General features: G+C 38.9%; 1 protein-coding gene across 8 annotated transcripts in view; it reads right to left on the bottom strand.

Moving 5' to 3' along the window:
* The window catches only part of PPP4R1 (protein phosphatase 4 regulatory subunit 1), a 64,172-nt gene extending 39,290 nt beyond the window's left edge, over nucleotides 1-24,882 (bottom strand). Inside the window, exons 1-4 of one of the 8 annotated variants that reach the window (XM_071737154.1) lie at nucleotides 24,315-24,882; nucleotides 23,905-23,949; nucleotides 11,419-11,554; nucleotides 3,048-3,154 (exon numbers count right to left, since the gene is read on the bottom strand). In XM_071737154.1, coding sequence (XP_071593255.1) covers nucleotides 3,048-3,154; nucleotides 11,419-11,554; nucleotides 23,905-23,949; nucleotides 24,315-24,321 — 295 coding nt within the window. In that variant the 5' untranslated portion in view covers nucleotides 24,322-24,882. Of the gene's footprint in view, nucleotides 1-2,121; nucleotides 2,243-3,047; nucleotides 3,155-11,418; nucleotides 11,555-18,873; nucleotides 18,924-23,494; nucleotides 23,617-23,685; nucleotides 23,816-23,904; nucleotides 23,950-24,314 lie in introns of those variants that run through there. The other 7 variants (XM_071737156.1, XM_071737151.1, XM_071737153.1 and 4 more) reach the window with 7 other exon arrangements.
* Between the last annotated feature and the right edge of the window lie 943 nt (nucleotides 24,883-25,825).

Raw genomic sequence — 25,825 nt, 5'->3', positions numbered from 1 at the left:
AAAAAAGTAAAGAAAAAAAAGTAAAAAAAAGTAAAGTAAAAAAAGTAAAAAAGTAAAAAAGTAAAAAAGTAAAAAAAGTAAAAAAAGTAAAAAAAGTAAAAAAAGTAAAAAAAGTAAAAAAAGTAAAAAAAGTAAAAAAAGTAAAAAAAGTAAAAAAAGTAAAAAAAGTAAAAAAAGTAAAAAAAGTAAAAAAAGTAAAAAAAGTAAAAAAAGTAAAAAAAGTAAAAAAAGTAAAAAAAGTAAAAAAAGTAAAAAAAGTAAAAAAAGTAAAAAAAGTAAAAAAAGTAAAAAAGGTAAAAAAGGTAAAAAAGGTAAAAAAGGTAAAAAAGGTAAAAAAGGTAAAAAAGGTAAAAAAGGTAAAAAAAGGTAAAAAAAGGTAAAAAAAGGTAAAAAAAGTAAAAAAAGTAAAAAAAGTAAAAAAAGTAAAAGTAAAAAAAGTAAAAGTAAAAAAAGTAAAAGTAAAAAAGTAAAAAAGTAAAAAAGTAAAAAAGTAAAAAAGTAAAAAAGTAAAAAAGTAAAAAAGTAAAAAAGTAAAAAAGTAAAAAAGTAAAAAAGTAAAAAAGTAAAAAAGTAAAAAAGTAAAAAAGTAAAAAAGTAAAAAAGTAAAAAAGTAAAAAAGTAAAAAAGTAAAAAAGTAAAAAGTAAAAAGTAAAAAAAGTAAAAAAAGTAAAAAAGTAAAAAAAGTAAAAAAAGTAAAAAAAGTAAAAAAAGTAAAAAAAGTAAAAAAAGTAAAAAAAGTAAAAAAAGTAAAAAAAGTAAAAAAAAAGTAAAAAAAAAGTAAAAAAAGTAAAAAAAGTAAAAAAAGTAAAAAAAGTAAAAAAAAAGTAAAAAAAAAAGTAAAAAAAAAAAGTACCTTGCTTTCTGAGGCTTAATTTAACAGGATAAGACCTTCAAATATTAAATAACAGGCATAACTATAATGAGTACCACCTCTCAGAAATGAAAAGTCCTATGAACAATTTAGTTTGATTTCTCAACCATGTGTTTTTATTTTTATTTATTTATGCATTTAAACATGAAGGTTTGACTCCACAATGGCTCTAACCCTGCAGACAAACCGCTCCTAAGCAAGCAATTCAAAACACAGAGATGCTTTTATACTGTTTTCTTATTCCAAATTCAGATGGTTTTTGTTACACAGAAAAAATTAGAAAAATATCATAAATGGAAAAAAGCAGAGAAAAACAAAAAAGCAAGTCTAGTAGAAGCAACTCTATTAAAAAAAAAAAAAAACTAAACAAAAACCAAAACACAGTGTACTGCAGTCTGAATAGTAGCCAAGCACACATATATTGAGAAGACACAAAGCAGATCTATTTTCCTAATGAATTTTCACATACTTGAAAACACAGGATATTCTAATTACCTGTCTTACAGAAAAGGCTAAGTCCAATACTGCAACTGCTTGAGGCATAAAACTCAGTTAAGTCTGCAGAAATTTAATTTGCAGGGCAGCTGCAGAATCCAGTGCTACTAGTTTGGCAGATCTGAGACAACTTCTACAACACAGGAAAAGCTTGAAATGCTGCTTTTACTGACGCTGAGAAAATATCAACCCTGACTAAAAATGTACTCCACCCTTGCTAAAGGAAACAAATTGATTTGAACTCAACTCTTGGCTTTCATTACATTTATACCTGAACAAACATCAATTTGGTACACTTGGTTGGTCACTGATTAAGAGCCTACGGTTGTTGCATGATGCCATTTTCCCCTGACACATCTGTCCTATTTTCCACACATGAAATGAAGCTTCAGAAAGTTTCTGATGTTCAAAACTGTTAACATGACCATACAGACACCAGAAGCAGAACTTTTTGCCCAAGACTGTTAACACGACCACACGATTACTGCATTTACAGATTTAAGCAGCAGGGCTTTGCTAGGAAAGCACTCTTAGAAACAGAAGCATGCCAACATTTTTAATTAGACACATATATTCCTAAATTAATAATAACTTCTTTTCCCTCTTGGAATCCTTGAAGGGGTACAACACAATTATGTAATGCTTACAACAGACTACTTTTCCTGGCTAAACAAAGACATTTCCTTCAGAAAAATAAAAACATGCATTTTAAATGAAGACAGCAATGACAGAATAAACAGAAATGAGCAGAATACCTTTTTACCCTTGGAAAGCATTATGTTCTACAATTCCAGAAGAAGGAAGAAAAACTAACAAGACATTAAACAGAAGAAACACTGTCTTCTCATACAAGATTTAATGCAAGTTTCTCTCCATAGAACTCCTACAATGACAAAAAAAAATGAACTTCAGATCTTCTCTGATGTTTTGCCACTAAAGCCTTCCTTTTTCCTTCTGGTGCTTCAACTGTATCAGCTATGGTGAAATCAAGTCCTTAATTCTTTCTAGAGCATCTTCAACCTAGAATTTTGTTGTAACTCTGTCCACAACATTTTTCCCTTCATCCACTCCCCCACCACTTAGCTTTCAAATTTGTTTTTCTTTTATTCTCCTGCTTTTGCCTTTTATGCCAAACAACTAGTAGTCTCAGTATACTCTGAAGTAGAAGTCCTCCTATATCTACAGAGATCCCCTACTCAATACTTTTACCTACACCTGGGTTACCATTTCCTGTTGCCTCATATTCACAACTGGCTGCCCAAAAGGGACCAAGGGAACAACTTCAGAATTAAATTATATCAAAACTGATGGTATTTTTTCACAGATGTTTTTAAAGATTCATTTCAAGATAGGAAATTATTCTTTATATACAAATCTAAAATAATCACGTAGATCTGCTGAGCAGCCAAAGTACATAAAACAAGTTATTAGAAATGTACTAATGGGAAGCTGTAATCTTATCTTTGGAAGGGGCTTAATTTTGCTAAGGAAAATAGTAAAGAAGAGAGTCATATTTGGGGAAATGACAGCAAAATGAAATTTTACATTGTTTTATCACAGTTGCAGAAGCCTAGTTTGAGTACTGAAGATGAGAAAGAACATATTGGTCCTGTGCTGAACACAAAGTTCAACATTTCTAACTTTCCCTCATTAACCCAATAAAATGTTTAATGCTACCTACCTGAGTCATCAGCTAATCTGCTGATTCTCTCCAACACAGCAATGCAATCTCTCTCATCATCACTGACTTCCTTCAAAGTGTCCAGCAAACTTCGAGCCACCATTTGCCTAGTTTACAAGAAAAAAAAAAATCAGTTTTGTGTCCAGAAATACAGCCGAATAAATGTTTTGCAATCATACAAGTTTTTTCAAAACCAAACAGTAAAATTTTCCATGGATTCGCTTTTGACTGTAAATTTAGTCAGTCCTGTTTTGGGAATTCTTAATTCTGATACCTGGAGTAATGGTAAAAAAATTGTTAACATTAAATGTGACATTAAAAGTATCCCTTTGGTTTACAAGGGTAAAGGAAACCAGCCACAAAGATTAAACAGAAAAAGCAACCATTTGCTAAATGAGCAAACAGGAGCTGAATGTTAGAAGTCCGTGTCAGCCTTTCCTCCTCACCTCTGAATTCCCTACCTTGTTCCATATAAAGACAACACCACTATAGTTAGAACAGTTCTATACAGAATTATGAAATTATTTGGCAAAAAAAAAACATGAACACTCAAGCTGAAGGCTTCCATACTGACAGTGATGTGCAGAATCTAAACTTCCTTCAAATGCTATGCAGAGCAATAGGTGTATACTGAGGCAATAAAAGATACCAGCCCTGGTGTGCCAGGCAAATACATAAGGAATGTAGAAAATGAATCAACTCAGTTATTACTTCCTATAAACAAGAAACTTCTTGACAAGATACTGTAAAATTTGGGGCTTTGTCCTCTAAGGTTTTGTTGCAGTCTATGTTACAAAGTCACACTCAGTAGTTACCTAGAGAGCCCTAAGACTGTTTTTAAACAATGTAGCTGGCAATGAACCTTTCTCCTCAACAACATCCTGCAATGGCGTCACCACTCTTTTTTTCCACCTTTTTGGACAACATGGTTTGAACATCAGTTCCGAGAGTTTGTAGGATTATCCTAACAGTGAAATGGTTCAAGAAACAGTGTCCAACATGCTGCCCCAGAGCAATTTATCAAAATGATGAAGCAGCAGGGGTCAAGTGCCAGATATTTCCAGAACTGACTGCCGGAAACACTGTTAGGATGTAGCCAGATACAAGGACTGTTGACAAACAAATGGTCTCATTCCTAGTGTACAGAGCTTGAGAACTTTACAATTCCATGCAACTGGAGAAATGCAGTAAGTTTTTGTGAATTCTCAGAGCTAAGCAGACATTTTCATTTCCTCAAACTGAAAATCAGTAACTTAAATGTTTGACATTGGCCACTTGCAAAACTACCTAAATTAAACTGGTTTGACATACAGATAAAAAAACTCCCCTAAAAAATGAACGGCAATAAAACCCGTTGGCTTTCAACAAATTTCCTCTGCCTCAATCTTTTCAACTTGATAAAAGGGCAGCATCCCTCAGCAGAGATCTTGACATGCAGTTGGAAGTTCAGCTATCAAAATCCTGATGGAGGGAGACTGTGTGACACACTAACCCAGAAGCAAAGTTGACTTGGTCTTTTAAAGGGCTGGTCTCCTCTGAAAAGAGGAACAGATGAAGTATATACCAGTCTGTCAGGATTCATGTGTCTCCAACATATTAAACATAATCTTGGAAAGTGACAGAAAAGTCAATTGACCTACTGTGTTGATCTCAGCAAGCAAAGAATCACAATAAACAGCACTGCATCCCATCTGGCTCCTGGGAGACTATGGTATGGGCCCCTACTATGCTGGGAATTTTGAGAAGGCTCTCATCTCACAAAGCTCTTAGCAGCATCCTGAACTGTGGTGGCTGGATCTCACAGTAAGCCTTTACTGGTTCCTGTGAGTTAGGCAGATGGCTATGCAGCAGTAGTCACTCTGTAAAGCTTAAGGCCATAAACTGTGTGCTCACGAGGAGGTGATGAAAACACAAATTTTAACCTGAAGTAGGTAGGACTTATTTATTAAATCCACTCAAAGCTAAGGAGGGACATGCAATTTTTTTCCTAGACTAAAGTTAGAATGTGGCCTCTACCTGCATCCAGGTGGTATATTCAGCAGACTGGTAAAAGCATTACAACAAAAGGCAACAGGGAAAGCTAAGCTCATTCTTGAATACTTAACTGTGTAGGCAGCCAATAATGCCGGGATAATCTCAACTCCAGACATCCTGTGTTTTGGGAGATGATGTCCACTCATGTCCTCCAAACATTACAGGCTCTGACCTAGTTCTGACATTGTCCCCAACAACCTGCCAAAATTCTTGTTATGCCTCCAAGGTGCAAACACAACACAAAGCAAAACATAGCTGGCAATCGCCACAGGCTGAGACCTAGCATGTTGGCAACTAACATGGAATGACTTGAGTGCTGCAAGCTCACACTTCTATACACTCCACTTACTGGAGAGTAGAGAGTAAGTAAAGGTCCCTGCAACCCTGTGGAGCAGTCTGATCTTCCTTCTCAGACAAGCATTGGCAGTCAAGCTACAAAAAGCCTACAACTGGAGGACTGCAATGAACTATCAATACATAGTAGCATAACAGAAGGCAGGCAAGCGGTAGCTTGTCTGGCAACTTGCCTGGCAAGTACCACATTAGCATTTGAGAAAACTGTAACAGAGTTCCAAAAGATGACCTGCCTGGTCTAGACACAAACAAAACAGCAAAGATGGGTGGATATGTTTCATGTTCAAGGAGCAAGGAGACACCTCCTATGACAGGGAAAAGACAAGGAACAGGTTTCCTCTATGGATAATGACAGCATGTCCCCATAAACTGCATTATAATAGGGAATCAGACTCAATTGTACTTCTGTGACAGAAATTATTCCAGCAGCATTAACACTGACAATATAGATGATTTCAATGGCATACATCTGTTACTATACATTAGTCCTAGTTATTAGGGTACAATATGGGAGTAGGATTAATGGTTTCTTCTTATCTCACTCCTGCCATTTGCTTGGATTTGTGCAGCACTTGCCTCTAATGAAGTACCAAACACCAGTAAGAACTCGTACCTCTGCACGTTCTCAGTGCCAGCACAGCTGTCTTCAGTGCAACAACTACTAGAACTGCATCTTCTTGCCCAGTCAGGTCTCATTCCCAGTTCCTCCACATCCACTTATTCTAACTGCTCTGGCAGGTGAGGTTTCAAATCAATAACCCTACAGATGTGAAATCTCAAAGAAAATTATTGATTCCCCTAATGTGTCTTTGGTATATGACTGTCACCCAAGGAGCAGCACATTTATTTATCCATTAAATGGCTAACAGACCAAAGAATTGGCAGAGGTCAAAGGCTGGAAAGTACTATCCAGCACAAGCTCCTCAGTTACTATGTGCAGAAGTGGAGGATTACCAGCAAAGTTCAAGTTTTCATGAGCATGCATGTGGAGGGCTTGTCCAAAGGCAGGAAAAAATGACAGGTACCTTGTAGGCACCCTTAAAGATGTAGGTATCTTCTACTCACCCTTCACTTGCAATTAGCAAAATGAGGACCAATTACAAACACCTTGCTTTAACATCCACATGCAGGGGACAGATATTTTAAAGACTCTGCACACATGGCCATAATTAGGTTTTGTGATGATATACTCTGATAACAGCTACAAATATAACTGCTTGGACCACTTAAACACCTTTTATATACTACTTTGATCTTATTTGGAATCTATACTGGAAGTTTCAAGTGGTATAATTAGTGTGTACCAATCACCATTATTAGCCCTTTAATAATTTTCTACTATAAAATCCAAATGAGTTAATCTGCATGAGGAATATATTTAGCTAGAGAGCCAGTGTTAAAATAAAAATAAAAAAGAGAAAGAAAAGGAATATAATTTTTTTTCATCTGTTTTTGAACAACTTTTAAATTAAGATTCAATGTGTAAGTGAAAACTGGTAGTAGTAGCTCAGCACCATTCTCTCCCAAAACTGTCAAAAGATATTCTGAATAAACACACAATTTTGAAATAAGCATCTCTGTACCCTTCATAAAAAGAAAGGCTAAATGCACAGAGGTATATTTCATATTTTTAAGTACTTAAGACTTCTCAGAGCTTTCTAAAATTCTGTCCTTCAATAGTTCAGCTTACCTTGTAAATGTACATTAAAATTATATAAACTTTCTCAATCTACATTGTGAATGTTGAACTTCATTTATTTGGTATGTATCTGCAAATATATATTCCACACAGAAAAGATGCTTTTTGAGGTTTGTTTCGTTTTTCATTTTTACTACATTTTATTCTTTGATGTACAGTGGACTCAAAGACTAAAACATGAAAACAGAGGAAAGGAGCTACAGCTTGGGAGAAATTACCTGATTTATCCTTAAATTATAAGACATGTCCTAGTCAGAATGAATACCACTAGTTTCACCTCCATAGATATGATATGAATTTGGCATTTCTTTATTGTCAAATACCCCAAAAAGAAAAACCTTACGTTGGGTTAGGCTGCCCAGACAGTAGGAAAATGAACAGGGAGAAAAAAACCTGTGGATAACCAAATTCTCAGTTAACTTTCTGTTTATAATTTGATCATACCTAAATGAAAATGAGACGAGGTAATTTCTTACAATAAAGAGGGTCCATATAAGATTCCTGACATCCCACCAGATGTACTGTCTTAGAGAGGTTTTTGATACACATTACAGCACACAGGAATGAAAACAGCATTATTCTGGTTTAGTGAGGATACTTTCTGCATTCAAGTCCTAGTAAAACGATGTTCTTAACTCTACAAAAGAACACGGAGAACTGGAAAGGCTTATGGTACAGCTCTAATACATCTAAAATTTACCATTACTTTTATACCCTTGGAAAGAAATTGACCTCTCAGTTCCTGAAACAGCATATATTCTGCAAACTTCTAGGTTATTATTTTCCAAGATCACAGACACGTAAAACCAACGTTTATATTGTAATCACCTGAGTCAGGAATGGGATAACCACATTAAAATAATTCACTGCAACACGTCATACAGCCTCTTTTCTGATCCACATCTCTCTTCCATCTAGAGTCTAGAGAGCAAGAAGGCTGCTTTCTACCAACCACATCAACCCTTATGTCTGTGCCATGAAGTAAGAGGAGCATACCTTTTAGCCAAAAAAGACAAGTAACCCAGAAAGCTTTAGGCCAAATCTTCACCTACACTGTTGATAGTGGAAGTGCTACTTACAAGCTGAACACGAATACATGCACCTGTGCTTAATCCCTCTTTGAGATCCAATATATCCTCAGTTACTTGTGAGTATTTTGAAGTTAAACTATTCCAGAACACCTTTTCCAAAAGACATCAGGTATGGTGTCTCCCAAGGGAAAAGCAAAGTAGTACTTTGGAACAAAAAGAAGCACAGCAAAACGATAGCTTAAAAGTACCTACATTGGTCTGTAGATATAGTCTTGATAGCTGAGACTGATCACACTGGTGAATGAGAGCCTGCTGCCAAGATGTGCTTTGGTTTGAAAAGAAAGGGCAACAGCAATACCTCACAAAGTAGGCTGACCAAAGGGAAGGTTTTGTTGTTCGTGAACTGCCTTACTATTAGAGGAGACCTATTGGTGAGTGCTGCATATTTCTGAGCCTTCTTTATGAGGAAAGGAAGCAAGTCTGTAGCAATGAAGATTAGAAAAAGTCATAAAGGACTTTTAAAGTGAGAAGAGACAAATGCTATGCTCCAATCTGCAACAGCAATTGTGTTTTTAAAGCAAATAGCAGAAGACAATACTCATCCAGGCATGTGTGCACTCACCAGTGCTACCCGACACAAACAGACCTTGTGTTTCAGGAAGATGGTCATGGGCTTTCTGTTCAGCACCTACAAATGCTGCAATATGATATTGGATTTTGATGGCATATGCTAGAAGCTTCTCAGATCTGGTCTGGAGGCTGCCTCTTCATTAACAAAACCATAACTGGAGTTCTATTTGTCTTGGTTTTCAAAACCAAGAGGAGTAATTTATCATAGTATTTGTCAAGTTCTCAGAGACTAAGACAACATCTGTGGTGCAGAACAGAAATATTTAAAACAGTGAGGATGTATAACATGTTAAAAACTGCTACACAGCAACCCCTTTAACCATTTGGAAAGCTGTTAAAAGATACCCTAGTATCCTTTACTAGAAGTAAAGGAGTACCTTTAGTAACTCAAGAAGTAACTCCTATTTGCAAGTTCCAAGTCCAACCTGCTAGAATTTTGTAGGATGCAGGCATCTCCATCTCAGAGCAACCAGCTCAGATACCATGTGAGTAATCATGAGTGCTCAAGGAATGCAATAAAAGGAGACTAGGCTTTTGTAGTTATTGTTAAAAATCACTTCACTTTAATCATTCAGTATAATCACACACTGCAAATTATATATAGGTAGATGTCCAAGCAAATAGAAAATTACAATTTAAACAAATGCAAAGAGAAATAATACTTAAAATTAAAGATTAAACAAACAAACAAAACAAAAAAACAAACAAAACAAAACCACACTAAAAGCAAATTCACCCAAAAAGTACTCTAACTATAATTTACGTAGGCTCAGTGTTTATGTTTCAAGGGTCTGGGCATCTATAATTTGAAGCTTTCACAGAAATGCAGGTTCAAGGTAACGGAAACATTTTTAACTTAATCATAATGCAAAATAATGCTAAATGACACACCAGCAATTGGATGCAATGCCAATTATTCATGTGAGTACCATATGAAGAGAATTTAAATGAAAGATAAAGTGCCTATTCTTAGCTTTTCCCTATGAAATGCTTTAGTTCATCCCTGTAGCAAAATCTCCCCAATTATTGCTAAGACTAATGCTGAATCATCATAAACTGCCTGCATTTGCTACTCACTGTCACTCACAGTGACAGAACTGCTACTCAGTTATATCACTAATCACTATCACCTGCTACTTCATGTATTTTCTTATGCTACATAACACAGTAGACCTACAAAGAGAACAAGGATTAAGCAACATGTTTATATGCCCCACACCCCATGCAATCTATACTGAGAGACTCAGAGAGACAGATTTTTCTCAAAAGGGCAGATAAAATGTTAGGATTGCTACCGTTATCTAAAATTCAAGCCACACAACTTGAGTTTATGAATTTGCTCTCCTCCATATTGGTTTTAATTACATAATTGTCACCTATGGCCCTAAAGGCTCCTCTTCCCTCCCATGAAAAGTCAAAGACAAAAAAAACCTCTCTCCTGGTGGCAAAAATGCTGATTTCATCTCAAATTGTCAAACACCACAAACTTTATATTTCAGGAAAACAGAAAATAAAAGCTGAAGAGTTAATTTATGCATAAATATTTATGCATGTTACAATAAGAGAAACAAATATGTAATTGTTAGCTTCAGATTAATGTGAACAAAAACCTTCCAAACAGGGGAGGGTTCATAGATGTATATGGAATTTTAAGTATACATCACATGATTGAAGTCAAATATGGGGCTAAATCCTTGAAGAATTCATGCCACAAAAAAGCAACAAAATAGAGACTAACCTACAGGGTGGTTTATCATAGACTTCTCTTGCACATACTACTGAATGAAGAACTCAACATAAAAGCAAACATTCTTTATTAAAGACTTTCTTGAAGCCCAAACTGAACTGTGTTAAAATGAAATACCAGAAAACCTCAATGTATTTTATACATTTCTGTGATCTTACAACTGTTTGTAGTTACTATTAAAATAAATGCTGGGTTTTAATTTCTTCATTCCACTGCACAGTTTCTCTATGTTTTTTGTGTATCTGTTGGAAGTATGCTACAATACCTGTACTTTTAAATGAAAGAAGTAACTCAGTGACACTAGACAGTGACAAAAAGAAAAGGGGTGGGGAAATACAGACCACAGTACTAATCAGGTAAGGGAATATCATCCTTTCATCAGTTTTTCATTTTCAAAATCAGAAACTGCAATGCTCAAACTGTAAGCTATGAATATGGATGATTCTGCAGAACAGACCTTAGATTCCTGTGGCAAACTACAGTGCTATTCATTATACTCTCCTGAACTTTCATGAGTATTTGCTTAAAGCCACTTCCCACAGAGTTACAGATACAGTTTACTGTTATCATCCAGGCCTGTGTCAACAGGAATGTTAGCATCAACAAAAAAACAAAAAGGATGTCCAAGTAATGAAAAAATTCAAGACATCCTAAACTTAAAAGGTAAGCAAATGTTTTCTCTGTTACCATTAGTATTTTACTCTTTGTAAGTAGGAGCATAAGCAAACAGAAGCAGGAGCAGAAACTAAAGAATTTTGTAAAGTTGTTGGGCTTTTGAAAATTATTTGTATTTCATGCAAATGAACCTCAGTCAGATTTGAATCAGATGAATAGTTTGCATACCATTACCCAGACAAGACATATAAAAAAACATACCTGTTAAATATGTTCTCACTTGCAGCGTACTTGTCCAGTCTTCCCAAAGGCGTCAACATTTCATCTTGTGAGACAAAGTCCAGGGCTGAAGGTATAATAATCACATCAGACTCTGAGCTGTAGTCATCCACACCAACTATCAATCAGAGACATCAGAAATATTCCTTATAATCACAGTAGTTTAACGCTAAAATGATGTCTGTTGTTGGTCTGAAATACAGAAGTCTAGACAAGGTCCCACTAACAACGTATCACCAACTGCACTACAAGATCCCAAGCTTTCACCAGTCCCCATGTGATGAATTACAGATATATTGAACTAGATGGATCTTGAGTAATTTTCTCTAAATTCCCAAATATGATGATTCACTAAACACCCATGGTTCGTGATATTTTTAGCTAACAAACACTATTTTCTTTTATTCATTAAGCAAACTACTTTTAGCTAATTCTGAACTCAGCTTTTTAAAGACACATAGACTAAAATCATGGCAGCTGTCAGTCCAGAGATAAAGAGCTAATACATGATCTCACAGAACAAAAAACTGTTTTTCTAAAAAAGAAAAATCACACCAAGCACATTAAAAAGTTTAGATGTGTGTTGCTACATCTAACTACCAACTGAGGTACATGCAATTCACCTATTGCATAATTATTGACAAGCACATCAACAGGACACTTCATATAGACAGACGTGTTTACCAACATGCAGTCACAATGAAATGGAAAAGGGGCCCTTCCCTGATCTGCAGAGCTGCTTGAAAAATTAGGGTTTGAACTACCACCTTTTTGCTGGCTTCCCTAAGGTCTCTACACTGCTTGAAAACTCCATCCCATAATAAACACCCTAACCTGCAATTGCAATCACTTCTTTGGTAGTATTGCAAATGCATTGACTCATTTGCAAGAACTGTCCTAGGTCACCTGTTTTACTCTTGAAAATCCAACGTTACAGTACACTACTACTATTCTTCAGTCTAGCCAAGCTTCTCTGAAAAGCTTTTTGGAAAGTAGCAAATAGAGATGCATGGAAGACAAAGACAGATCTAGAACTGTTTTTTTTAAAAAAAATGAACTCTATAGAGGAAAGAAAATGTTATTGTCCTCTTCCATACAATTATACTGTTATATAAATTGGTTATTAGACAGTATATCATTACCTTCAACATTCAGAACACACAAGCAACTACCATTTTCTGAACATCTTCCCTAACACTCTTCAAATGTTGAAAGACTTAACACCAGACTCCCATAACAGTAATATCCTTAGACCTAAACTGAGGTAACAGCACTCCTTCACCAACTAACTAATTTGCCCATTTTCTAGGTAGATAATCAATGAACATTGTTTAATTTGTAATATCTAAGACCCACCCCTAGAGGAGGATCCAAATTCTGCATTTGCTGATAGGACACAAAATCCTTGCCAGAAATCAAATGACGTGATGGGGGAAAGAGCAAGGTCATAAAAAGAATCTGGGGCACAGGAGCAAGGAAGAAAGTGTGCTAGGAGCTCCAAGACAAAGCAGATGCAAGAGCATGCTGGGGGAGGAACTGGTGATCTTGCATACACCTGAAGTAAAACATAACAAAATGCAGGGGGAGGAAGGGAAGGCTCTAAAATAAGGTCAGATTCAGAAAGCTACAGCACTCAGCAACCCCAGGTTTACACAACTGTTTGAACCCGTGTTTGGTCACAGTTTAGGGGTTTGGGTTTTGGTGTTTTTTTGTTTGATTTTGGGTTGGGTTTTTGGTTTGTTTGTTGTTTTGTTTTGATGTTGGTTTTTTTTTTTTTTTGGCTTGTTTTTTTTTTGGGGGGGGGGGAGTAGGGGAGTTCTTGTTGATTTTTGTAAAGAATCAGTTTTCACAGGAAAGGTGGAGGAAGGTAAAAACGCATTCTGAAATAACACAAGTTTGATTTTATGCCAGATGAAGTTAACAAGAAACAGGCTATCCTTTGGCTCACAGGCCTTTAATTCAACCCATTGATCCAACTAAAGGGGGAGGTTTTCCTGTGTTTATAGTTATGCATCTTTCCCACACAGATTAGGCTTTTTAGAACACAGTATTTCAGTCAGGGGGGACCTAAAGCAATCACCTAGTCCAACTGCCTGACCAATTCAGGGCTGACCAAAGCTAAAGCAAATTATTATGAGCATTGTTCAAATGTCTCCTAACCACCGACAGACTCAGGACATCAGCCACCTGTCTAGGAAGCCTGTGCCAGTGTTTGGCCACCCTCTTAAAGAAATTCTTCTTGATGACCAGTCTAAACCCCCACCCCAGCAGTTTTGAACCATTCCCACACCTCTTGTCACTAGGTCCCAGGGAGAAGCTATCAGCAACTCCCTCCATGTCTCCTCCCTCAGGAAGCTGTAGAGTTTAATGAGGTCACCTCTCAGCCTCCTTTTCTCTAAACTAGTCAAGCCCAGAGTCTTCAGCCACTCCTCACAGGAACTCTTCATAGAACACTTTATTTTATGCTAGCTCCTACTGTCAGAGGACTGACAGAAGAAATACTTTAAAGAAACAACAGATACTCCCCATTCCAGGAAATGAATTGCACTTATTTTTATCATAATTGAGCCCTGCACCAAACCACTGCCTTCAGATCAATTTTCTAAACTACAGAACTTAAATTAATACAGTTAAGTTGTGACATAACCTATTGGGGAGGAAAAACCATCACTCTAATATTCAGTTAAATTAAATCTATGGGACCTTTCCTATTTTAAAGTCTGTTGATTGTACTATAAATATAAAAGAATCAATTGAAGAAGCTATATCAAAATACCAGCATAATTATTTTTATTTAGTTATCAAATGCATGAATAAAAAATAAATGCTGACCATTACATCAATCACCACTAGCTTTACTTCCTTTATCTCCTCTCAACCTCAGCATTATGTTGCAGATTCCTTTTTTTCCCTGCTACATCTTCTTCCTTGAAACTCCTACAGCGAGTGGCCCAATGAAGATGCCATCTTAAGAGTACAGAACACAGCAACTGCTCACTCTACGTCGAGACATAAACATGCAAAGTTAACTATATGTCTGACACCTTTGATTTAGTGACCTAAATGTGCTGATAACTTCTGCCCCATGAAATCCATTGAGTCAACCAAACTGCCAAATCCACTCTATATTGGATGTAAATATCAATGATGAAAATATAAGCAGCTGCTTACAATTTATTTGTTTGAAGTCTCCTACTAGTTCAAACAGAAAGCAATTATGTGGCTTTGACTCTGCTGTGCTTGTGCATGGTAAAAATTAAGTTTAGCACTCCATTGGTCTTAATGTGCCTCTGCTACTGATGCAGAGCAACATTTATTTTTTTAAAGAGTTTCAGAATCTCAGCTTGTGGTCACAGAAGAGATCACTCATAAGGCAGCATCCTGATAAATGCAACACAAATACCAAAGGGAAGAGAGGCGTAATAAAAATAAATCAATCAGTACATGAACAGTTTATAGTTCTTTTAAAGTACATAATAACTTTCACTTTCAACATCAAGACCCAAATCCAAACAGGCATCAGCTCACTAGAATTCCACTCTAACAAAGACCCTTAAGGGTATGTTTGTCTTTAACTTGCTCCAAATTTGATTTGACAACAATCTAACCGCTCCTCATCTAAAATGCATAAAGAGCATCCTTAGCATTACTCAAAAAACCAAGTCATTTTGATATTCCCTAAACCTGGAAGGTTATTCCAACTTTGAGTACTTCCCCAAGTACGACTGGGCCTTTTGTAAAATTTACAAATGCAAAAACCACCCTTGAACACAAGCATACTAGTTTTGGCTGGAGTGGTTTAAATTCTTTACAGTAGCTTCTATGGGGCTATTTTGTGGTCCACCAACCTACTCACTGGTGTGAAGAGTAGAAAAGGCCTTGACCTGTGTAAGCAGTGTTCAGCAGTAACTAAAACATCCCCGTGTTATCAGTGCTAGTTTCAGCACAAATCCAAAACATAGTACTTAGGAAGAAATTTTACTCTATTCCAGCCAAAACCAGTACAACAACTCTTGGTTAGTTCAAATGCAGAATGTCCAGATTCATTCCCACTTCATAATGTAGACAAGGCAACATGTTTTTCTCCTGCTACAGAAAAATTATAGGTTTGTTGGATTTGCTTTCAATATCAGCACTGGATTTGCTTTCAATATTTGACTATCACTGACCTGTTGCATAACATAAGACAAATAACTTCTCTCTGAACCTTCCTTTCCCCGTCCAATCATTTGACTTCTATTTTTTTAAGTTCTTTCCAATCTATGTACCACAGTACCAGAAACAAGAGCCATGGTTCCTTTTCTCTGCCTCTTCTCCAAATTTGCCCTTCAAACATGAAGTGCTATCCACATTGAGCCTCTTAGGAAGAAGGTGAAGCCACCACATCTGAATGCATAAGACTTTGATGTTTGCACTCCAAGTCTGGAGGGATGGAGCTTGGGAGTGAGGGAGGGAGGAGGAAGGGAGAGGTAGGAGCAAGGAAGAAAGGGGAAATGCAAAGCAGCTCTGATGCAAAGCTGCTGTGCTAACAGCAAGGCTTACCACATTAGCCCCTGTGGAGCACTTTCGTTGCAGTGCTTGCTAACAGTTTGAAGCAGACAGAGTAAAACCTTTAAAATAAAGCTTTGGCACAGGCTTAGGGAGGAAGATGCATTTAGCAGATGAAGGAAAGGCAAATGAATCAAAATCAGCAGGTTATCTACATACAAAACTTATGCAAGTATGGCACAGCAAACATAGAAGGCCCACTAGACTAAACATAACAAAAAGAGAATACTCTCATTTAGCAAAGGCTTTCAGAAAAGATACAGTTAACAAGAATGCCAAATGAGTTGTATTTCTCATCAAGCATTTCAAGGAAACAAGGGGTGATACAAAATTCTTTAAGCAACAAGGACACATGCAGCTGCAGACAGTTTGTCTCTTCAAGGCAAACGTAAGCAGCATTGGAAAATCCCAGTTTCCTCTGAAACAAAGGTAAAGTTCTACCTAGTATTGCTCACTAGTCATTTACTTGCACAACAGGAGAATGTACTTTCTACTGGTTAACAGTCAGACCTGCAACAAAAGTTGCTCCTGAGGAAATTGAAACAACAAGGAGGACATCCAAGCTACCAATTAAAATAATAAACAGTTTATACTTTGTCCCCCGATTTCCTGTTCAGAGCAGGTCACACCCATCATGGTACTCAAATCCCCTGCTATTTAAGTCCCTACCCCTTCCAAACAACTGCATATTATTAGAAATCATTAAATGAGACTGGAGTGAGGCAAAAGACAGCTAGTGCAAGCAGGAAGTTTCTCTAAGGTACTTTTTTCTCCTCTATAGATTTCTTACAGTCAAAGAAAGGTATCCACCCTCTCTCTGCAGAGCACTACTGCTTATGAGGGTTTTGTTTACCTCCATGACTGACTGATAATTTTGTAGCACTGCAAAGAGAACTCACTTCCATCCTCAACCAAGATGTTCTCTCTGGACCTACCATGACAGGACACATGCGTTAACCATGCCTGGGTCCACACTCAAGTTCTATCCCTACCAGCGTATCTGGTAAACACAAAACCATCACATTCAAAGTACATCTATGCTTTAAACTTGGGCTTACTGAAAGGGAGAGCATTATGAAGAAGCTGAATCTCAAATGCTCCAAGGGCTTGCACTAGCTTTGCAACGCAGATGTGACACCAGGAGTGATAACACACCACCTATTAACCCACTTGCTCCACTTCAACCAAGTGTTGCTTCACTATGCAGTTACTTCTTCTGGTTCACTCACAGTAACTGAAATACACTTTATTGGGCTAAATGCCACAGAGAAAGCAAGTTCTATGACTGGTACATCCATAATCTACAAAGCATGGATTTGCAACATAAATCACTTGGAACTTCTTAACAGTACTTTTCCTCTCTATGCTCTTGAGACAATGTTTGACAGCATTCAAAACCTGGTTGCATGAGCCTTTGTGTTTCCTGCATGTTCAGGGGCGGAAATTCTTTCTGCAACTCTCCACGCTTTTCCTGCCTGTGCTCAGTACAAAGCATAGAGCTCCTCTGGCAGAAAATTGAGCAGTACAGAGTGAGGTGGATTCACTCTTAGGAAAAGTAAGAACAGCCATGGGTGTTCATTCAAATGCTATTTAAAATAGAATTCCCTCTAATAAAACATACATACAAGCAAGTGTCTCTACAGAGTAACCAAGCTATTCTCCTGCACACTAAAGAAGGAAAAGGTGGTCTGTTCCATTCAAGTATTTGGGAACTATACAGGCATTATATAAACAAGACAAAAAAAAAAATATTTAAGCAGACTTGTTTACTAGAGAAGAATACTCCAACAATCTGCATTAGTTCTCATATAGATTGTCACTTTTATACATCAATATATTTAGCTCTTACAGAAATTACACCTCAGAATTAATGTATATTTATTGTGCTGTTTGCCTTTCATTTTTACCTTAAAAATAGTAAAACAGAAAAACCTCCAGCAAATTATTATTAACTCCCAGTGCTGCTGTTGTGAAACAACAGCCTTCACAAAAACATTTTGACAATTCATTCAACTTACACATCGTACAGGATTTTAACACCCTGTTGCTAGAAAGAACTGCAGTATCCCACCCAATCCAAGAAAAAGCTACACTGATTCCTCTTATGCTATACCTTCTAAAGCAGACAGGGAAGCCCCGATGGTCTCAGGTCCTTTAGGGGCAGCTGTCCCGGCCCAGCTCTGGCTTTCAAAGCAGAACCTACCCTTTCATCCAGTCCAGCTACTGTTACAAGTTCTCTTGCAGCTACTACCCTTACACTGAAGACTTCCTGGCCACACAGAAGCAAGGTCTCAGCAGCAAAAGACACACACAGGAAAGAGGCATTTTATCTTCAACACGTTGAGGTCTGCAACCTCCACAATAGGTCAGCAGTCAGAAACAACTGCACGGACACTAAGGGTTTCGCTCCATCTTAAGATTTTGAAAATTTCCATCTCTATCCTGACTTATTAATGTCTTCTCCTTTTTAGTTTTTTCCTCCAAGTGGGAGACAAAATGAGAAGGAGAATACCTGAAGCCCCAGGAAACAAATCATGAAAGAAAGACAAAATCTAGAAAGAAAAAAAAAAAAAAAATAGAAGCTGACAACCTTAATTTAGGATTCCCACAAGAAAGAGGAACATAAAAAGGTGACTGGTGAAATGCACATTTCCACATTATATGTGAAGGCGTGATTATACTGGCCTTGGGAAGCTAAAAAGCTAGGAAATTACCTCCTCTTCAATCCTCTGCTAGCTTTAATGGAGAAAACGTGCAGCTGCACATGGAAGGTTCATTAACCTATTATTAAGGTTACTTATTATCAAGCACAGCCCTCTACTCACATCATCTCCTTCTCTCTAGGATCCCAAGATGTTGTTGAAGGAAAAGACACCAACCATTACTCACGTGAGACAACTAAAATCAGAATTCTGCTGAGACACAGCCATCCACCTGAGTCTCAGTTTCTGTGAGGTTCAATCATCACATTAAAAGAGAAAAAAAAATTAACTGAAGAGTCGGGAGAATTAAAACCTAATCTCCAGGGAAAATAACAGATTTAACAAGTATGCTTCATTAGCATTAAAAACCAGTTATTAGATTCCCAATGGAACAGGATCGGAGTCACACTAGAAAACCAAAGCAGACAGTCTGCCATTAATTCCTGTTGTTATTTTTCACAACAAAGACACTAAAGACTGCTCTCTACTGAAATGCCAGCCTAGTAATTCAACTCCTTTAACAGAGTTAAGTTTCTGATGAGACCAAAAGCTCAGTCTTGCAACAAAGCATTTGAACATTATGTTGGAAATTAGCTATAATCAAAGCTGGAATTAACTCTAAGAAGTGACCTGACTTACAGTCTATACATAACAAAGAGCATAACAATATTTTCTAACTCGTGTTCCATGGTAAAGGAACAAAGGAACCACAATACAAAAGTTTCTGATATTACAATGCACAGCTGTGGTGAAGGTAAGGTGAAATTTAACATACTGAACAAATGTTAACATGCATAATTCACTCCAAGGGAATAAGAGTTACAGCACAGCATCAAACTGTGAGTGTGACTTCACACCACAGGGAAATATAGACAGATTTTTAAAATAAATAAAATAAAACCACCTATGACTTCAAGTATTATAAAAAAAGTACATGTATAGTACTTGTTACTATTGCAACTATCAAAAGTTGCATGTAAATGCAGCTGCCACTTCTCAATAATAAACATTTCTTTAAAAAGCAAAACAGTATTAAAACCAGTTACTGGACCAAAATTTCTTTTCACTCCTGATTTAAATCACAAATAAAATCCCAAATTAAATAAAGCTATCCTCCTTCACAATCTGAATTCTAATTACAGATGGCTCTATCACATTACACTTCCTGCACACACCATTGGACAGACTGAATGTAGTACTTTTGATTGCATCTATCTGTAGTTTAATCTTCAGAAACATTGTGAGGGGGAGGAGAGGGGGAAAGGGTGTGGAACACAAGACTATCTAGGAACAGTCATATAGAGTATCTTATTTATCATCATAAATATATAATTATACAACTTTGTGTTCGCTCTTCAACCATTTTGGTTGCTTATTTTCAGTCCTATACTTGGCTTACAAAGTTACATTATTCCATTTTGATTTTGTATGCACAAAGAACTAATGAAAGCCAAATTTTCCTTCACTTATTTTCATATACTGCACATGACAACTTTAGACAAAGATCAAAAAACCACACAGTCCCAAGTACCATCATGGGTAACTGTCCAACTAACACTGAAACACCACCTTCATTTTGCCACCTTATAGCAGCCAGATGGGGCGGGTAGTCCTCTGCAGGCTTTGAATTTTTTTTTTTTTTTTTTTTTTTTTTTGCCTTAATAGCTATCATGCAAGGGTTTTTGTTAGGTTCACATTCACACAGATAAAGTGCAATGATATGTTACTTATTCAGAGTTGCCTTCCACAATAAGAACTTACATTTATGAATTAAATTCCTTTTATAACCTTCTGTGTTCTCATCCTGGATATATTCAGATTTTTTCTTTTTTAATTTTTTTTTTTTTTTACTTCAAGCTACCAAACAAGGAAAAAGCTACTCTGAACATGGCAGAATCAGAAATTCTTCAACTATTAAAGCCTCTGACATCAAGAACTACCTCTACAGAAACAAAATATTACCTAAAATCTGAGTACTAAAGCACCATATGCCAAGCCATGCAACTATTAAAGCAATCCTCTGTGTAATGTACCACCAGGTATAAAGTATACTTTCACCTGGGGGAAAAAAAAAAAAAATAAATCAGAGCTGTCCAGTGGTTTCCAAGCAACCATGAGCAGAAAATAATATGAAGCTTTCAAAATAGAAATGCAAACCAAAGATGAGATTAATTATTTAATAGTCAATCCAGCTGGTTTATCAACCCCTCTCTAAAAGCTTTTCTTATGAGAACTCCTTTTTAATCTCTGACCTCTTAAAACAAATAAACAAAAGGCAATTTTTAAACAGATCTCTTACACAGCACATTATTCTGAAGGTCTCCCACTATTCCAAAAGTAGATTTACTACTCTCTGTTGAAATCCAGGAGTGTTTCATTTAAATTAAATATTTATGAAGTTCTCTTGAGGGAAAAGGTAAACTTTATTTTACAAGCAACTATTAAAACAGTACTCCAAAGATATAACAATTTACTGGTTTATATTTCAGGTTAATTAGCATCCAATGGGTTGGCCCAATAAATGAGGCACAAATCGTACAGTTGTACCAGCTGTTGACTGAATTCCAACTTTCCAGTAAAATACTTAATTCCAGAGACCTTAAAGACAGCTATCATAAACCAGCTGTTCTTCACTCTGCACATCTAAAAAGATGTTCCAAATGCTTTGTTCATTACTTTTAGCAGCAACTGTGCCTTGTTTGCTCAGCTCCAGGACTTCATCCAACTGCTTTAGAACAGAACAATAAAATTTAACTATTAGTCACCTTAATGATTCTTTCATTTTCTTTTGAACCTTTATTGTTTAGAAAATGGTGATTCACATTGTAAATTATCATTAAAAAGGAAAACTATTTTGTGATGCAGAATCAAACCCAGGACTCACTGGTGAGCTGCAAAAGAGCACCTAAACTACTCAAATGTCCCATGCCATACGTCAAATCAGAGACCAAGCTTCAGATGTCCAATCCACATCTATACATTTGTGTCTAGACTTAATCCCTCCTGGCTTCTACAGTGTACCTTATAGATGTTTCGATATTACTGGGTACCAGATCAATTACAATCCCAATGCTTTATTAAAACCTACATAGTTCACTTTCCAAAAGAGCCACACAACTGTAGCCACCTCAGTCTTTTTCTTTTAATTCATACTATTTTACATTTACCTAACTTCTAAATTACACCACTATGACTACAGGTATGCCTGCACACTTTTTTTCTTGTTTGTGCTTAACTACACCTTAACACATTTAACAGCAAGACTGTAGCTGGCAGAATCACTCATGCATAAAACCTACCAGAACTTCCAGTTTTCTCAGAATTGCATTCTACTATTTCAAGAATACACCTCTAAACCAGTGTATAAGTCTACTGCTTGAAAGAATTTTATACTACTTCTCTGTTGTAAATATTTCAAATATTTAGGGTGGAGTTCAGGCTTGGTACAGCCAGGCAAAAATTGCAGCTTTTTTGTCCTTTTTAGACATATGTGCAACCATGAAATGTAACCCCAAACAATGTATTAATTGGGATGGCTTTTGTAAGTTGCATAACATCTGTTGTATGTTGGTACAAAACCTGGTTGTTTCAGATAAATACCACTGCAAAAGAAACAATTCTTATGACTCGATATGTTCAGTCTCCCCTGTCTGTATTACTTTGGCTCAAACCCACAGGAACAAAACCACATAAAATTTAGAATTATAGAAGGCATCATGTGACAGAGCTACGTGCAGGCAGCACACATTGATTCATATAGATTCCTGGATTTTCTCTTAAAATAACATGCACAGGTATTGAGCTGTTCACTTTTGCCTACTTCCATCAAAACCTCAGTAATTATTAGTGAGGTTTCAAATTTTTAGATTTCTGACTCCTGCCTTCAGGATGCTCTCATCTGGATTGAGTCATATATGAACATATTATGTTTTCAAAGACAAGTCCATAATGCTTGAACAACCAGCAGAAGTGCACAGGTTCAGAATCATCTCTCCAATGACTACACCCATATCTTACTTCAACTCCTGTCAAGAAAAATCTGAATTCTAAGCAGAAATTTAAGACCACACTTCTTTCCTTAAAAAGAAAGCATTTCAGAGAAAGTCCTCTTGTAATCACACAAAGTTTTCAAGGAGCTATGCTATCAAGATGGATTTCAAGCAAGCATGTTAGGAAAAAAAAAAAAAACCCACACAGTAAAGCCTCAGAGAAAGGCTCCCTCTTTGTGCAAGGCAACACATGATAAAAGCCTTTTAAACATCAGGTGACAAAACTGGAAAAAACGCAATAGCTGGATCCTGAAAAGTTAAAATAACTCTCCTTTATAAATTCAAGCCATAATATCAAGAGGTTTTCTCTTACAATACAGTCCTGGCTAGCGGAATGCTGTGCAGACTACAAGTCAGACAAAATACCTTCAGAGAGCGGCAAGGGTCTGCACACCCACGGCAGACGCCCGTGTTACAGCCACCTCCGCCTCCATTTTCACTTTCCGCCCAAAATTTATCTTCCTCTGGCTTCCAAGCATCTCCCTCGGTACTGGCATTACCAACAGACGCCTTCTCACCTGAGTAAGATTTTACAGGCTGCCCAGCCAGGCTCCACACCCCCAAGTTAGTAGCAATTTTTCACCAGAGCCACATTCTGCAATTTGCACCCTGACATTAACTCTTTCCCACACATCTCTCCAGCAGGGTCAGGAAGCGGGGATCTGAGGGAAGGGGGAGGGGGAGGGAAGAGGGAAAGACACACATGCATCCAAGCAAACAAAAAGATAAAATAGATACAAAAAGGAAAGCGTAACCCACACGCTGCAGCCTCAGACCCCTCAGGTTCCTCCACTCCGGAGGATTCCCTCGGTGGCCAGGCCATGAGGGGACGGCTCTCCCCCCGGCGGCCCGCAGGCTGCCACACCTCCCGGCCAGGCGCCCGTTGGCGGGGCGGCCGTTAACGGAACCCCCGCACCCGCCCCCCGCGCTCTTCCCGCCAACCAACGCACCCTGCTCTGCGCCGCCGCCACCGCCGCTCCCCCGCAGGGAAGCCCGGCGGAGCCCGGCCTGCCCCAGGCGCGCCCGGCTGCGGGTCATCTACCCTGAGAAGCGCGGAGCATGGCCTCCTCCTCCCCGCCGCCTCCCACAATGCACCGTGGGCGCTCCCCTCTAAAGCCACTTCCTCGCCCCACGCCGCCGCTACCCCCCACCCTCCCGGCCCTACTCACATCCGTCGATCTCCTCCTGCAGGTCCTCCTGGAGCAGCGACAGATCTGCAGGAGACACACCATGGACCAACGCGAGCGGACCGCTGTGCCCCCCACCTCACCCACTCACCCACCCACCCCTCCCTCTCTCGCCACCGCCCCCCGCCACGCCTGGCCCGCCCCCTCCCCCCCGCGGGGCCGCCCCCCGCCGCTAGCGGGTTCCGCAGGCTGCGCCCCGCTGCCCCCCCGACCCGACTCGACCCGACCCGGCCTTACCCCACCCCACCCCGCAGCCCCCCGCGCTCTGAGGCGGACAACAGCGGGAAGCGCTTCGGAAGCCGGTGCGGGGAAGAGGAAGGGGGGAAAGAGGAGGGCTTGCGCCTCACCGGGGAGGCGGCTTGTGCGGAAAGAGGGAGGGGGGCGCTACCTACCCGCCATCTTGCTGCAGCCCCCTTGGGGCGCCGGGCTACATTTAACCCGCGGCTGAGGGACGAAGCGGGTGGCGGTGCGGGCGGCGGGAAGGGAAAGGCTCCGTAGGGTCCAGGCCCCGGGCCCGGCGGTGTCTCCCCGTGTTCCCGGGAGAGTCGCGCAGGGAGGTAGGAGGGAGCGGGCGGGCGGAGGAAGGCGGGAGGAGGGGTCTGGGCCGGACACGCTGCCCCCGCCTCCGCCCGGCGGAGCCTCTCTCGCTCCCTCGCATAGGCGGCCGCGCCTCCCCGCCTCTCGTTCTGACTCACGCCCGGAGCCGTCCGGCTCGGCTCGGCAGGGAACGGCCCTGCCCGCGGGCAGTGAGGCCGGCGACCGCCGGGACACGGCCGCACTCCCTGACCCTGGGCTCGCCGCTTTCTCTCCGACTCCCCGCCTCCATCTCCCGGCTTGGGCTCCTCCTGCCGCCCGCCGAGAGGCGGGGAGGGCAGCGGGGCTGAGGTGAGGCCCCACCGTGCTCCCGTCCCTGCCTGGAAAAGGTTTTGTGAGCTCACCCGGAGAGAAGGGAGCCGCAGGTCACCCCTCAGCTTGGGCTGCATGGGCCCGTTTCTAGGGGAGGCAGGGGGGCTGCAGAAGTCTCCGCTTCGGGCGCTGTGGCGTCACCTGAGGAGAAGGGTGCCCCGAGAGGTGGCCGTGCCACCCAGGAGCATCCCCCCTGGTGTGAAGTGCCGAGGTTCATTCAGCAGCTGGGACCCCCTGGCTTAAAAGCACGGGATGTTCTCCTCTGCCGAGAGTTCTGACTGGTTTTTAAAATAGGCGATTTCATATACGCACAGGTATCCTTCGTTTTCTGCTTTTGATGGTTGTACCTTGTGGTCTGTGCTGTCCTTTTAACTGTATTGATAAATTTCTTTCACTGTGAATTCGAAGATTAAAAATGTTAAATAAAACAAATGCCCCGATTCATTGGTGCTCAGAGCACTTGATAAAGGAAAGGACCATTACTGGTACTGGTGCTATCTGGGATTCTTACCTGAATCTTCCAGTCTTTTTATCTCTGTAATAACTGATGAAGTTTTTAATACACTGAAAAGCAAAGTAAATTATTATTGCTCAGTTTTTAAAAAAAATGGTACCATTTCAGTAGCTCTGTTTTTGACTGAATGTTTAACAGCGTGTCTTGTAAGCTGCTTTTTAACATCATCCAGGTGGTTTTATTTTGTGAATTTTATCTCTACAATAATTCACTCACTTTGTGGCTGAAAACATGTAAACTTCTTTTAAAATTAGTACCTCACTTTCCTTACAGCCTTATAGAACAGGCTCTGTCCAGTTTCATACCCATTAAATCTTTACATGAGTCTGCAGGCCTAGAGGATACTGATTTTCCAATGCTTGATTTTATTGAGATGTATAATCTCAAAATCTGAGTAAATCAAGTAAACTCACCATGACTAAGTTATATGAACCACACTATTCTCTGCCACTGTATTGTAAAAGGAGATTCTGGATATATTTG

This window comes from Heliangelus exortis, chromosome 2, assembly GCF_036169615.1.
Source record: "Heliangelus exortis chromosome 2, bHelExo1.hap1, whole genome shotgun sequence".
Lineage (NCBI taxonomy): Eukaryota > Metazoa > Chordata > Aves > Apodiformes > Trochilidae > Heliangelus > Heliangelus exortis.
This window is presented reverse-complemented; position numbering and strand designations above follow the sequence as displayed.